This window comes from Poecilia reticulata, chromosome 6 (genome assembly GCF_904066995.2).
Source record: "Poecilia reticulata chromosome 6, P_reticulata-male-v2, whole genome shotgun sequence".
Lineage (NCBI taxonomy): Eukaryota > Metazoa > Chordata > Actinopteri > Cyprinodontiformes > Poeciliidae > Poecilia > Poecilia reticulata.
Window position 1 is genome coordinate 3,644,369 of NC_088835.1, and position 16,036 is coordinate 3,660,404.

The 16,036-nt window shown below is 41.3% G+C and overlaps 1 protein-coding gene and 1 long non-coding RNA gene across 6 annotated transcripts in view; one reads left to right on the forward strand and one right to left on the reverse strand.

Annotated features, from left to right (window-relative positions):
- Positions 1 to 16,036, reverse strand: part of aass (aminoadipate-semialdehyde synthase) — a 64,400-nt gene that overhangs the window by 1,891 nt on the left and 46,473 nt on the right. For all 5 annotated transcript variants that reach the window (XM_008410945.2, XM_008410947.2, XM_008410946.2 and 2 more), the window contains 10 exons: positions 14,733 to 14,854; positions 13,191 to 13,320; positions 12,908 to 13,018; positions 11,072 to 11,180; positions 8,334 to 8,474; positions 8,066 to 8,233; positions 6,981 to 7,076; positions 6,333 to 6,448; positions 1,143 to 1,231; positions 888 to 1,064 (listed from right to left, as the gene is read on the reverse strand). In XM_008410945.2, coding sequence (XP_008409167.1) covers positions 888 to 1,064; positions 1,143 to 1,231; positions 6,333 to 6,448; positions 6,981 to 7,076; positions 8,066 to 8,233; positions 8,334 to 8,474; positions 11,072 to 11,180; positions 12,908 to 13,018; positions 13,191 to 13,320; positions 14,733 to 14,854 — 1,259 coding nt within the window. The remainder of the gene's footprint in view (positions 1 to 887; positions 1,065 to 1,142; positions 1,232 to 6,332; positions 6,449 to 6,980; positions 7,077 to 8,065; positions 8,234 to 8,333; positions 8,475 to 11,071; positions 11,181 to 12,907; positions 13,019 to 13,190; positions 13,321 to 14,732; positions 14,855 to 16,036) is intronic.
- The window catches only part of LOC145551898 (uncharacterized), a 49,918-nt gene continuing 34,229 nt past the window's right edge, over positions 348 to 16,036 (forward strand). The window contains exon 1 of the long non-coding RNA XR_014087765.1: positions 348 to 543. This is a non-coding gene — a long non-coding RNA (uncharacterized LOC145551898). The remainder of the gene's footprint in view (positions 544 to 16,036) is intronic.

The following is a 16,036-nucleotide window of genomic DNA, read 5'->3' on the forward strand; positions in this document are numbered from 1 at the left end:
CGAGGCATTGCATGTGTGAAGAATTATTCCCCCTGGTTCTGGATGCTGTGCAGCTGGAAGGATTTTTCCTCTTCATCTTTTTATTTTAGACAGTTTTGATGTGTAACCATGGCAACAAGGTACGGGAGCAGCTAATTAGCTTCTCAAAAGCTCAAATAGTACTTAAGCTACATCACAAATGTCAGAGGAGTTGAAACAGAAACTTCATGGATACAAAATGGGATCGGAGAGAGGAGGATGTTAAAACCAGGTCTTCATCATTATAACCCCTACTCCAACATCTCTGTCAGGTTTTCTAACATTCAGCCTGATAGCAATTTAAAGAGGAATGTCAAAAGAAAAAGAGGATTAGCACAGCAAGCCAACCACAGGTTGTGACTATCAAGGCATTTGCTGAGAATATTGTCTTTGTTGCCTTTATTACAGCAAAAATCTTCAGACAGAGGCCTCTTCAAATGTGTTGCAAGACTGACTGCTACTTGAAATCCTTCCTGCCCACAGCATCAGCATCCACAATGACTCAAGATAGTTTGATGATTTCAGGTACAACAACATTTTTAATTTTCCTTTGCAATAAAAGATTTATGAACTGAACTGAATTAGACTACACCGGCCAGAAATTAGTTCTGACCTGATTAAAATTTTATAAGTCAGTTGGTGTAACTGAGAAGAATGGAGAGATAATAGTAGACTGACCAAGATTCTCAGAATCATCACATTCCAGAAAAAAGGGTCAAACTGGAACAATTGGGGACCTGGTCAGGTTTTGATTCATACATTACAACTACCTTATTGTTTTTAGGCCTCATCATTCCTAACAGCTAGAAAATCTTTGTTTGGAGCATCTGTATTACTAATGTGCTAACTTATAGAGAGGCATCACTAACCATCGAGAACCATGCGGGCAGCAATGGCTGCTGGGTATCCTACAGTCTTGGCCATGGCAGAGAAACCGTTTGGTTCCCCATAGACCACCAGGCTGATCTGTCGCATCTCCAGCTCTCCGGTTGGATGTCGAATTCCCACGTCGTTCCTCATGATGATCAAGTCCCGCTCACCTTTAGCTAGATCCAGAAGAGAAGAATCATAGTTCCATGCCTGACTGTGTTACTCTGGTCGGCACCAACAGTCACCCCACTCACCAAAAGAGAGCTTGGCCTCCAGGTGCTTTGCGAGTGAAGCCAGAATGGTATCAGCATGAGGCACAGCATCGTCGCTCAGCATCCCCAGCCTGCAGCAACACAGACAGCATGGATTCCTCCTCAACTTACTTTCACTTTACACTAAAGGCTCTAAATATCTGCTGCACTACTGCTGGAGCCACTCATCCTTGGACTGAGGTACAAGGATTTGCCGTTTATTTTTCCGGCTTCTTTGGTGCTGAATTAAATAAATGGAGTCATTGAATTTAAGCAGTTGATCATTGAGTTTTTCCCCCTTTAACAGCAATAATGGAATAATTCCAACAGTTCTTTTCCTTTCAGAGGAACGCAGTGCTCAGTGCCTGCATGGCCCTTGTCTCTTCATCCCTGGCAGCAGGCGACCTTGGCTTGAAGAAGGTTGTATAGCTACACCACTTCAGGAGTCCTCGTCAGAGCGGGGGCTCAAAGTGGGCTCCCATGTTGCTAAGCATTGAAGTCACAATAAGAGCAGCTTGATGTGCAGCATCTGCTCCCAGCCAGAGCTTGTGTCACTTTCATCCAGAACAGGAACCAAAATGTTTATCAATATTTGCATTTATACTCAAGGCAGTTCATTATTCTTAATGCAACAGATACAATGCATTAAGAATGTATCGGAGTTAAGACATTGCATTGTCTTAACATAATTAGTTATTTTAAATAATTCATATTGACCAAGGTACAGTAATTGTGATTCTACTGTTTTCCATAACTGTATGCATCTGTATAAACTGAAGAAAAGTCATAATCAAGTCAAAATAATGTAACAAAATTCTTGTTATGAATATCCATTAGAACTTTCTATTGCATCATCAACAATCTCACTCCATTTCCACATTTGTTCACTAGGCAGCACATTTGGCAAATTTTCCAAATCATCTTCAGTCCATGTCAATAAGGGTCATTACAGTAGATGCATGTCAAGTCCTATAAGTTTGGCAAAAAATCTGACAAGAATTCAGTGTGATTTTGCTGTAATCAGACAAATTGAAATCTGCATAAATCAAAAAGTTAAAGGAAGACATCCAGGAGCAAAACAGGTTACTTTATGTTCAAAGGGGGCAGTGCCAAGTGCTGATGTCCCTAGTTGACCATGCAAATATTAAAACTGATGGTCTGTAATGACACACCAAGAGTTTCACGCATCAAACCTTAATGTTTTATGGCAAATAGCAAGATTTTGAGTCTTGGCCACACCCACATGCTTTGATGCAGCAAAAAGCTTTTGATAACTTTCGATCTTCAATGCCTTAAGACTGAGCTAGAAATTTTGAAGCCAGCATGTCAAAAGCTGTAGGAGGATTTTGCTCAGACACAATGTCTGAAAGACAGACAAACTGGCGGCTTTGATCCAAAACGGTTGACTTCCTGTGGGGTTTAGCCCTTGGGTCCAAGAAAGTTTTTGTAGGTTCTGAGAAGATGCACATGTGTACCAAACTTCATAATTGCCAGTCAAACCATGGTTTGGGGCTGATTTTAAGCAGGCTGTGGAGTAATTTGGCCACACATTTCTGTTGGGGGACGGCTAGACATTGGACTTTGCCACGGTGCCACACTGTCAGTGCTGGAAGCCACCAACATGTCTTCTGTCAGTGGGCACACTGTTATCTTGATTAGGTCACAGGGGTCAGATGTTGACCTTTCGAAATAAAAAATTACACTGTTGTCAGGGAGCATTGCTTAAGTGATATCATGATGTCACTATGATTTTCACTATTTTTTGAGACTGGATGTGGATCAATCCCTTAAGGTTTGGTGTCTAAGTGACTTTTGGTGTTTGAGATATAAGATTTTTGTGTCTCATGATGAGATGTGAGACTTTGAGGACTGGCCACGCTCCTTCAACATACTCAAACGCTCACTGTTTTGATCAGTTTTTAAGCCCCCATGCCTTATGAGCAAACTAACCAAGTATGAAACCGATCGACTGAAGTCTCTAGAGCAGTGGTTCTTAACCTGGGTTCGATTGAACCCCAGGGGTTCGATGAGTCTCTCAGGGGTTCAGCGGAGCCTCTGCCGCGGAGGTAAAGACACACTTGTGTAAAGTCGTGATGACGCCCCGCTTTGCCATCACTTGCTGCAGAGGATCACGTTACATTGCTTGGCCAATCAGTGCTGCGGAGGAGCCCTGATTGAAGGAGCTCCACTCTCAGCATGGATTTGAACTTGTGTCTTTAATTACTTCAGCAAAGCTCACCGTTTTTACCAAATTGTGTAGCTTTCGGTGTACTTCTAAATCTGCTCCTTAGTCGCATCTTTTCGGGGTTGGTACTGCCTCTAGTGCAGTGTTTCTCAACCTTTTTTGGGCTAGCGCCCCCTAGCCTTTATCCAGGTCCCTCACCGCCCCCCATCAAAGAATTTGTAGGCTACTTTGCACTGACAATTATTTTATTATTAATGTTACTATCATTATTGTAGATGTTTTGAATTGGCGCACGATTATGTTTTCCCGTACACTTCAGTGCCTTACGCTCCTTCACCTCGTGCACAAAACGGGGTAAATGTAGCGAGTTTTGCCCTAAACGTATCGGCGTCTGGAGGAGGGGGTTGGGGAGGGAGCGTATGTTTCTACGCTCCTTTGTGGGGGGCGGCGATTTATGTTTTCGCATCCACATGAATAATGTGTAGTTGCGCCCCTACCCATGGCACTTCAACAATATTATTGTATCTTTTATCTAGAAATAGTGTCTGTTTATTCTTGCCATACAGTCCTCTGAATTAATTATTGCTCGAAAGGTCTTGCCATACCAGTTTATTCCTCCGTATTTACTTTAGTTTCTTAGTTTATTCTTGCATTTTGTTTTTCATTCATTTCCATTTAGTTTCCTTTGATTAGTATTATCCTCTCTTGGTTTATTGTTATGTCCACTTTAGTTTCTTTCCTGTTGCTAGATTTATTTTATCGTATTGACCATCAGTAATCTTCACTCATCACCTGCTGCGCCGCCTAATCGTCATGTTTCACATCATGTGTTGATTTTTCACTGTTCAGCGTCGGATTCTCTGTTTTTATGCCATAATTCACATCTAGTTTGTCGCTACTTTTTGCCCGCTTCTCATGTTTCAGAATTTTGCGCAATGTGTGCAGCGTTTTTTTTTTTAACTCCCTAAGATGCAGGGCGGTCGGGAAACATATCTTTGGTGAAAAGGCAGACTGACATAAACCTTTTAAAACAACGGAAACAATTTCGGATTTCTGATTATTGAAATTTAAAAGTGTTGTGGTAACGTTGTTCCATCAAACCCGTTTCATGTCTGACCACTTGCAGCACCGGTGTTAACGCTATAACATGAACGCTCTATCGTGGTGTGGAGGTATTTCTTTATTTAAATGGGTTAATTTTTCAGAGGGATACAATGTGAGGGCATCGTGATTTTAGTAATTACATGTTTATAAGAGCAATTTTCTGTTGTCCTTCCATGGAAGCGGGCAGCTTTCAAACGGAAATAAAACACGTTTTAATATAAATTGCTGCTTTGACAATCACAGAACTGCCAAAACATATGCAGCCTACATAAATACCAGACAAAGTCAATCACAGCAGCGTCATCAGCCGGTGAAGCTACCAGTAGCAGGAGAGGAGCTGCGTCAGAAGCTAACAGAAGCTACAAACACTGAATAGAAGAAGAGCTGCCATCGATACAGTTGCAGCCAAGCATGATTTAATGTTACACAATACAGTTTTACCAAGTTGCTCAAAGTCTAAACTGGTATTGTTGTGGATTTAAGGTGTAAAGTTTACCTTCGACCAAACGCTCCCCAAAAGCATCCCAGCGCCCCCCTTTTGTAAAAATGTCCGCCAGCGCCCCCTGCCGTCCTCTGAACGCCCCCTGGGGGGCGGTACCGCCCATGTTGAGAACCGCTACTCTAGTGGCTTGGGGGTGGTAACACAACTAATATAATTACATTACTAAATCAGAATACCGCAGTCTTTATTATTTATTATTAATTTTTCATTCTCTTAAGAATGTAGAGCTAATTAAATGATCTAAACAAGACCTTAAAGTGGTTCCAGTTTCTCTTGATGGCCAACCTGTTGAAACTGTGGCAAATTTTAAATACTTTGGGTCGTTCCTGGACAGTCAGCTCAACTGTGCTGAAAACAATGACTATATTTTGAAGAACTGTTCTCAAAGACTCTACCTTTTAAGAAGACTTAATGATCTTGGGGTGACCCAACTAGATTCTAGTTGTGTCATCCAACTAGACCCAACTAGACTCACCCCTATGTCTTGAATTTGGGGGGGAAAAAAAATCATATTTTATTTATCACCACAAAAGGGTCAGTGAATGCGCATATGAAACTGGTGGGTTCAGTACCTCAAAAAAGGTTAAGAACCACTGCTCTAGAAGTTTGTTCAAATGCCCAGACTATAAATGGCCAGAATGGGGTAAAATTTAAATTTTACCACATTGGAATTTAAATCCAAGATTATTGACTTCCTGTTTGGTGTTGAGGATGGGTCTTGGCCTCATCATAAAGCAGAGGTTCCCAAATGATTTTGCCATTGCAGAGGGAGCGCGGAAAGCGGTATGGATGAATGAGAAAAAAAGAAAGAAAAAAAAACGAGCGCTGTGCACGTGAGGGAGAGGGGGATGTTTGAGTGAATGGAAGAATATACAGGGAGTCTCTAAGAATCCCCCCCACCGCACCCCGCTGACATACATCATTCGACCAGAGAGCCAGAGTCCAACTCTCCTCACTTGTAAATTCATAGAGGGGGCCCCGGAGAAAAAGTTTGGGAACCACTGTCATAAAGTAAGGTCAATGGGAAATATGTTTTGAAAAGTTGCCGGGGGGGGCGCTGTTGAGTAGTTTTGGTGCTAATCTTATGAAAACCTTGAAATATGTAAATTTGTGAAAAGTTTGGTGATTTTGAATATGTTTTGGCCTCCAATTTATTTATTTATTTTTAGTCAATTTATTTTCTCACAAAATGATAATAAACATTTGAATTAAAATAGGCCTTCATAGCCCAAATGAATAGGACATTCATACCAGTGATGAAGTTCTGAACTGAGTGGAGCGTTAGCTTCACTCGTTTCCATGTAAAGCAACATTCTATCATCTAGGTTAGATCATGTTTTCTGGGTGGTCAACTGGACTGTTTACTGGTCAGTGAGTGTGTGTGGAGCTGTTGGTGTCGCACCATCTCAAGGTGTCCATTCTGAACTGGTCCTCTCCGACCTGCTTATAGACTGCTTCCGCAAAAGCTTCTGGGGACATGGAGGAGGATAAGCCCATCTGATGACAGAGGAGTTCTTTCTGCACACAAGAAAGGAAATGAACAAGCAGTAAAATGTTTTTTAATTTATTTATTTTCTTCAGCACTTGAACAATTTTTAATTTATAGTACGCAATTTTCTGTCTGTGGTGGAGTTCGTCTCTGTGCTCCTCTTCAGTTCATCAATGGTCTCTTAACTCTTTTTACCCAGCCTCCGTGCCATCATTTCTAAGTGTGCTAATTTGTTTTACCTCTTTCATTTTTCATCTCATCTCAAAAGAAAAGACTGGAGTGTTTTCAGGCAGATTAGTGGCAGGATGAAAAATCTATCAACCACTTGATGGCTGGTAAACATCCTGAAAATATTGAACTCTCACAAGCATAAAAGCTAACACTATTTGCCTTTAAGTCATGAGTATGAGAAGCCTCTGTTCACTGCAGCCTTGATACTGATAAACAAGTGTTGGCAGCAGTAGACTTCTGTCATTTGATGAGATAGAAAACATTAATTAAACTAAAACGGAGCACAGAGCAGAGGACTGCTTATGAACCATTTGCTGGAGCGATTCATACCCAGGAGATGGTAGACGTAGGGTGCAGGAGGACAGGACTGGGCTCAGTGTTGATCAGACCCAGCTTAACAAAGCCGCCCATGGCTTTGGAGAAGCCCTATGAACACAACAGAAACTTAATGAGAGACAAACACTGACAGGAGGCAAAACCAACCAGAAACAGCCAGAGGACCATCTCCATCAGCGCTGAACATACAGGCTGCTTTTAGTAACTTTATGAGTATAAGGCCTAAAACAGGACACTACTCACCTGTTAAACACAGACAGGAAGTCCAGGAAATGCCAAGAAAGAAGCTAAGAAGTACTTACCGAAAACAAAATGTGTTGATAAAACACCATTTACAGCCTAATGTAAACTTCTCTTTATATGTATACAATGGTCATTCTGAAATTCACCAACAGCTGAAACCAGAAGTTTACATACAGATGTTATAGTGGATTTAAATAGTTTGTAATAGTTTTTGTAAACTTCTGATTTTACATCCCTACAGTACAGACAGGCTCATCTGTTCAATTAAAGGCAGGCATGGCCAGAATGGGAATGTCCAGCTGTCATAACAATGAGGCAACTTCTGGGTCCAAACAGAGAAGCATGGAGGTGGCAGTGTCATGCTATGGGGCTGTTTTGCTGCAGGAGGAACTGGTGCACTTCAAAAAATAGATGGCATTATGAGGAAAGAACAGACTCAGTCCCACGGTTCTGTCCTCAGACCTCACCCTGATAGACAGTCTCATTTTTACTCAGTGTTGTACCAAGAAGTGGCTAATATGATTAGCTCAGCAGAAAGGCAGTTTCACCTGGTGTTTGCTAATTGGTGCTGCTGCAACTCTGAAAGGGCTGAGTGGGGGAGTCATGGGTGGGGGCTGCTCGACTGGAGACTGCAGCTCCAAGGAGGAGCTGCATGGAAAAAGTAACTCTCTGTGTGAGCAAGCATTTAGACTTGCACACACAGATGGTTGGCATGGAGATTAACGAATTTCTCAAAGGGTATGCATGAAAGAATCAAAACATCAAAACTTCAGACTGAAAATCTGTGTGCTCTCAAATTATGGCAGATAAATTTCCCCATAGTGTAGCCACTGTACCTTGAAGCGCAGGGTTCCCCTGATGAGTGTGTGTGCCGTCTGGATGCCATACGGCTCGGCGTACTTGGTGCTGTCGCGGTTTGGAAATCCCTCCAGGCTGAAACCTGGGAAGAAATCCATCGCTGTGGCCGAATCCATCAGAGTCCCACCTGCAGGGATGCTCACCACCTTGAACACACATGTCTCATCAGACTTCTCCTTTAGACAAACTGCAGATTCTGCAGAGAAAAGCTTAAATATTGTTCATGTCCCTCTGAGGCTTCCATACCTCGCCATCTCTGAGAAAGACAGCTGGACTGACTGTGTTCAGGAGGACACCGTAAGGACTCCAGCTGAACTTGTAGCGAAGAGGATTGTCTGAACACTCCGGAGCAGGAAGCCCACCACAGAACGAGCTGTAGGACTCCACCTAGACAGCAGTGATTCATTTGAGGCTGTTGGAGCCCATAACCCGTAGCCTATAGCCTACAGCCCGTAGCTTATAGCCTATAGAGCATAGCTTATAGCCTATAGCCTATAGCCTATAGCCCATAGTCCATAGCCTATAGCCCATAGTCCATAGCCTATAGCCCATAGCCTATAGCCCATAGCCTATAGCCCATAGCCTATAGCCCAAAGCCTATAGCTTATAGCCCATAGCCTATACCCCATAGCTTATAGCCTATAGCTTATAGCCTATAGCCCATAGCCCATAGCCTATAGCCTATAGCCCATAGCCTATAGCTTATAGCCTATAGCCCATAGCCCATAGCCTATAACCCATAGCCTATAGCTTATAGCCTATAGCCCATAGGCTATAGCTTATAGCCTATAGCCCAAAGCCTATAGCTTATAGCCCATAGCCTATATCCCATAGCCCATAGCTTATAGCCTATAGCCTACAGCCCGTAGCCCATGCTTATAGCTTATAGCCTATAGCCCGTAGCTTATAGCTTATAGCCCATAGCCTATAGCCCATAGCTTATAGCCTATAGCCCGTATCCCATAGCCCAGGGGTGTCAAACTCCAGTCCTCGAGGGCCGGTGTCCTGCAACTTTTAGATGTGCCTCTGCTGCACCACACCTGAATAGAATAATTAGGTCATTAGCAAGGCTCTGGAGAACGTATCTACACAAAGAGGATGTAATTAAGTCATTTCATTCCAGTGTTTTGTACCTGTGGCACATCTAAACACTGAAGGACAGCGGCCCTTGAGGACTGGAGTTTGACACCCCTGCCATAGCCTATAGCCCATAGCTTATAGCCTATAGCCCATGCCTATAGCTTATAGCCTATAGCTTACAGCCGGTAGCCCATAGCATATAGCCTATAGCCCATAGCCTATAACCCCTAGCTTATAGGCTATAGCCTATAGCTTATAGCCTATAGCCTATAGCCTCTAGCCCATAGCTTATAGCCCATAGCCTCTAGCCCAGGGGTCACTAGCGTGGTGCCCGCGGGCCCCCTGTCGCCCGCGGGCCCCTTGTCAGTCGCCCGCGGGGCAAGTTCTAAAAATAGCCATTCTCATTAGGGAGCATTGCCAAATAAATTATTTAATATTTTTACAGTGAAGTAGTAAAATTTGTTTATATTCAGAATTTTAAAAAAAGCTAATTATAAAAAAAATGTAAAATGTAAATTTTTATGCATAAAACTCTTCTATGGTTAAAGTTCAGAATATGCGCCTGCAGGAGGGCAGCAGCGCCTGCTGCTCCCTCTCTGCCTAGCTTAGCCTAGCTTAGAGTGGGAGGAGCTCTTAGGTCTTTTTTTTAAAACTTGAAGTAAAAAAAAAATAAATAAAATTTCCGAAATTTTAATTATCGAACCCACTTTACAATTAAAATTGTGGAGAAAAAAATATATTATGCGTCAAAACATCTTGTACGTAGCGCACATCTGAGTCTGTGGGGGTCAAAGGGCACCCAAAGCTTAAATCTTATTGGTCAGTTTGCTTTTGTTTATTTGGCGGCTCGGCGCTTTTTCTGTAAGCTAAAACTGAATGAGCGGAGTTTGAACCTCCCGCAGTTCTAGGAGCGGTTCGGATTCCGGTTGAGCTTTTTACCGTGTTCGGTTCTGACGGGTCGCCGGTTATGAGCTTTTTGATGTTTCCCGAACCGGACAGTTCGCGGGTCACCCGTTAGCTGACATCCGCCGCTCATACTTAGCGTCGCTCTAAGACTGCGGGTTAAACAATTTAATCTAGTTGAAACGTTTTCCAAAAGAGTAAAAACTAAGCAAACAATGTTGCTTCTCCTCTGCACGTCTGACACCTGAACCGGGATCAACATCCTCCTCTTTCCGTGGATCACAGGTCGGCTCCGCTTCCATGTATTTATTAGTATTTAGCATCGTTTGTGTTAAAAAGGCTTCGCTGCTTTAGTGGTTTAAGTTTGCGCTGGTTTTGTGCGACGCGCACTTGATGCGCATTGGAGAGATGCGCACTTACAGGTCAATGCAGGGATAGTTTTGTGCTACCTTATAATCTGTCGGACATTTTTTTCTCTGCACAATTTGTTAATAATAAAGAGGGTTGGATAATAAAAATATACAATAACTTTTCTTTTATTTAAAGGAAAACCTCACAGCGCGCCCAGCAGCTGCAGTAATCCAGACTGTCAGTCACTTGTGGGAAATTTAGAATCACACAGAAAAGCTAAGAAAGGGAATCAAACTTAAAACTAAACTAAGAGCTTCTGATCACATAATAGCAATTAACCATAGCTGCCATGGTTAATAATTACTGATAACTATTGTGAATAGTCCCTAACATTAATATTATTAGACGGCATGTAATCATATGTATTATTGTTTTAAAGGCTGAGCCAAGAAAAGTGGCCCTTCGTGTTGCTCTGGACCCCTGAAGTAGCTCCCAGGCTCAAAAAGGTTGGTGACCCCTGCTCTAGCCCATAGCTTATAGCCCATAGCTTATAGCCCATTGCTTATAGCCCATAGGGCTTTCTGTAGCATCAGAAAGCCTTTTGGGCAGGTGGAATGTTTCCCTCTCTCTCTGTGTGTGAGCTGACTCACAGTGCAGCCATCAGCCTTGGCCTGCTCGATGCACTCCATGGCCAGCATGTGATCGATGCCTGGATCCAGTCCCATCTCGTTCACAATGGTGATGCCTGCTTCCTCCACACTCACACACACAGGAAGACTCTCAAACCTGTAGGTTTTGTACTGGATTCCTTCTATTACATGTCTTTTACTTTAAATCCGACACATTCAAAATATTTCAAATGTTTGCTTTTCCAACACAGTGATTTCCAGGGCCAACCAGTTGGTTTAGCAGCAGCGTTTTCTTCCTGTTTCTACCCACTCTAGAAACACTCTCAAGTCAGTTCACACCAGCAGCTGATCACAAATCCTATTTTAGGTCACTATGATAAAAAAGTTGATGGTGAGGTCAACATCAAGAGGGAAATGCTTCGAACAAATTCTCCATCTTGAATGACAATACAGAGGATTTTCCAACGGCTTCTGTTCCTCAGTGAATTTATCAGTTTTAGCTAAGATATTGCTCTGCTCCATTTTTCTTATTTACTTTTTCTGTTCATCAGTTGGTGTCATTTGTTTTTACTTGATAGTTCTGAATGATGCTGTGATTTATGCGATGCTTATGTTGCTCTGGTTAATACTAATACAGTTCTGGATAAATGTTGCTATGATTTCCTTTTTTTATTATTAATATTGATTGGGTCTTCTTTATTATTATTATTATTATTATTATTATTATTTATTTATTTGTTTTGCATTGCCTTCTTTGAGTTTCTGCTGCTGTTGTAATGTTAATGTTTGATGCGATGTTTGCTGGGTCAGATGGCCATTCTGATGCAGTGCTGAAGTTCTAATTGCTAACTCAGAACTATGAACACTAACATCTGCAAAACGTTGCAGATTGTCAGATAAATTCAGGGGTTTGCTTGGTGTTGTGGTTCCAGTAAAACCTGGATAAATCATTCTGGGTTAATTTTATGTTTGTAGCCAAGAATATCTCCTGTGTATTTTAGTTCTTTTACGTAGGAAGGCCTGTGTTGCCTGGTGTCAGTTGATTCTTAAGGGTCAACTGTCAACAGAATTGAACGTGTTTGTTCAGAATTCAATTTGTAGACAACCATACATAAGTCTGATTTTTTTCAGACTCATTTTTTTTAGTTTGATTCAGTTAGCTGTTGACACTCGTAACTCGTAACAATATGTAAATTGTAAAAATGTAAATTAGCTAATTTTGCCCCTCAGGATATTTTGAGGTATAAACAATGTTTTATTACTGTAGAATTGTAATAATTTTCTGACAGTTCATGTGAATGCTTATATTGGACTAGGAAAGGGACCTCTAGTGGCACATGAGCCCCACTAAGATGTTCTTCACCAGCTGCCACTGGGAAAAACCAAAGCAAAGTGATATAAAGACATCTTTGGGTTATCACAGATTTTAGTCTTCATGATTAATAGCAGCAACACAACAATCATTATGAACATTTATTATCAATAATTATACCTGCAACTACACTGCTAAAAAAAATATAGGGAACACTTAAACAACACAATATAACTCCAAGTAAATCAAACTTCTGTGAAATCAAACCGTCCACTTAGGAAGCAACACTGATTGACCCGACGAGGGTCCCTGTGGTCAATCAGTGTTGCTTCCCAAGTGGACGGTTTGATTTCACAGAAGTTTGATTTACTTGGAGTTATATTGTGCTGTTTAAGTGTTCCCTATATTTTTTTGAGCAGTGTATAAACTTTTGACACTAAAACTTAATTAATATGTTATTTCTTTTCTATTTTAAGTAGTTGTAAAATAAGGTGGTGAGATCTTGGGAAAGTGATTTAAATCTCAGCATGATTCTTGTTGGTCACCTGCTCCGCAGCTCCTTCATAGCAGGACTCAGGTAGCTGGCAGTCACCATGTTCACCTTCCTCCTTATGCAGTGTTTGGCGACAATGGGATGGAAAGAGTAAGGCAGCATGCTGGGAAACAGATGGAAAGTTTAGAAGTATTAATTTCACAGGGCGCAATACCTTAGTCTGCCAGTGTGGGAATAGGTCACCGCTGGAAATAATTGTACATATAATAATATAGCTGCAAAACACAGAAAGCTGATTACTCTGGGTGCAAAGTGAATAGTACAGCTGCTGGTACCTGATGACCAGGTCATGATCTGTGACCAGAGAGTCCAGGTGTCCCTCCTGACTGCTGACATCCAGCATGATGGGGATGGTGTTGGGATACCTGGCTGCCAGCTCCTCAGCCTGTTTCAGAAGCACAGACGCTAAATGGAAAAGAGAGCAGAGAAAACATTTTCAACATGCCGATTGACTGGACTAGTTACCTTTTTATAAAATCGGATTACCGTTTTTCATATTACATCGTCTACATTTAACACCTTTTATTCTGAATAAGACGGATCACCAGTCCTATCCCCTATGCAACAAATATTGAAGAGAGGTTGGGACCTATTACCATTATTTCTGGCAATGCAAACTGATCATTCTGGGGTCCAATTTCTAAAGATTTGAGTGACGTGTTTTGTGTCAATGTTGGCTGTGACCCAGGATTGTTTCTGCTTGGCCTCCCGTCCAAATCAGTCACTCACAATCACACTTCAAACTTTGTGACAAATTATTCCTTTTGGCTAGAAAATACCTTTTAATCCACTGGATTAAGAATAATTATTTAGGGTCCTCTGTCATGAAAGGATTAATGCAGTTCTTAGGGATAATCGGAAACATTTCATTGATATGTGGTCTCCTGTGCTTAGCTGCTTACCTAAAGAGCTGACCCAACTTGTCATGACAGGTCAGAATCCTAGAAAGTGGAAAGTCTCACCATGTCTTAACTAAAAAATATTCTCCTTTTGAATTACTAAGCATCTTTCTTTTTCTTTTATCACCACAGCAGCTAGCTATGATTGTGTTGTTGCCAAGTTTTAAATCTGTTTGTAAATGTTTGGTGACCATTGAAGACACGATTTGACATGAGTGTGACATAGTACGGCAGCAGTTTTGTTTGTTTCCGTTTCTCTTCTTTATAATCTAATCATGTACTGTAGTGGGCAGTACAGTGTACAATTCTCTGTTCTTTTCTCTGCTTGTGGAAAACACAAAACTAATAAAAAAGTGTTTAATCAATCAAATATTTGTATAGCACATATCAGCAGCAAGGCATTTCAAAGTGCTTTACATAATTAAAATTAAAAAATAGAATAAACAGTGAGAAAGAGAAAGATTTTGAAAAATATTAAAAAAGATAAAAACATTATTAAAAGTAAAAATAAAAATATTAAAAACATCGATCCACGTGAGGACTTGCCCTTACGGGGTCTCGACTCGAACAGTTTCAGCAGAGCGACATCATACAAGGATTCTCAAACCTCAGAGTTTTAGCAGAGCGACATAAAAAAAAAAGATTACTGTTTTTCCATCATGGAATGTCAGAAGTATAGAAACAGTAATAATGCTGGTGTGTCAGCGTTAAACATACACTGATAAAACAACAACTACGCTGTGAGTTCTAGGTGCTGTATGGGATGTGAGTGAGCTGCTCCACCCAGAACAGATCCCAGAGGGAAGAAACGTTGGAGATGCGTTACAGGCAGTTAGTGGAGCAGCAGTCACCAGAGTGAGTGAAGATCAGCAGTCATGACCAGATCCAGCCTTCCAGTGTGAAGACACCAGCACTCACCAACAGTCACCTGGGTCCCCTCATCCCGGGTCAGATACTCCACCACAGGCCCAGAGACGTAACCTGAGCCCAGCAGCAGAACTCTCTTCATACCAGTTTTCTTCAGGATCTGAGCCTTTTCCCTAAACACACACACACACAATAAGTTCTTCCAATGTCTTTCTGTAACAAGTGCACTTGTCATTTGTTTGACAAGCAATAATGTGTTATCAATGATTTGTTAAGATAAGAGCGCAACTTTTTTTTCTCTTTATAGAATCCATTTGATTATCATCATGGCAATTTCAGATTAAAAGCCCAGTTTCTTAAAAACCAAAGGCAAATGTTAAATTCATTTACAGAGCAGTTACAGAGTGCAAATAAGTTGGAGCACAAGCATAAAAAAACACAGATCAACTTTCTACTTCTGGTTGCACAATGTCTTCTCCATCTTGTAAAAACATCTAAATAATTCAAACACTGGAGGCTGTGTGGGATCATAAGTATACACACCCTGCTAAGATGCCAGGTTTTGGCCATGCATAAAATGAGACACGACATCAATTTACAACATTTTCCACCAATAATGTGACATTTCCATCCATCAGATATTTTGACAAAGTAAATGGACAAAAGTATTCACTCGTCTGCCTTCACCCACATAAACATTACAGTGACATCTCATTCTTAATTCTGCAGGGTCTAAAGCTGCAGTTTATTACATTTATGGGGGGCCCGGATGGGAGGCAGAATATGACTTCAGAGATTCAAGTCTGTATCATGTCTGAAGAGAGTTGGAGAAGGTGGGCCCTCTCCTGTTGAGTATGGTGTATGTAGATCATAAAATGGGGTCCCCCAGTAGATTACACAGTAGGCTGCCCCAGTCATTGTTGACTCATGGTTGCTAAAAACTTTACAAGACCAACTGATTTCAGTCATATAGTGGGTGTAAAATATTGAATAAAACGTTGTGCTACATGACTGGCTTTCTTTTCATTCTTACATTTAACTTTATGACATACTAATTTACAAGTTGATCGCCGATATCGTCTCTTTGTAAAACACGTCACCAACCATCCACAACGTCATCAGTCAGATACTTAGGAATGGATTGTAAACTAGGTAGATTGAAGTATTTTTACGACAAATATGAGTGGCTTTTATTAGTGCTTTATAAAATTATGTTTTCATGAGCTTTGTTATTTTAGGTATAAAGGGCCCGGTCGTTAGCCCCGCCCCCCAACCCGACGCCGACTTGTTCCACCACTACTTACCAACATATCAGTCAGGAAGGTACAACACAATCCAAAGCAATGTGTATCATA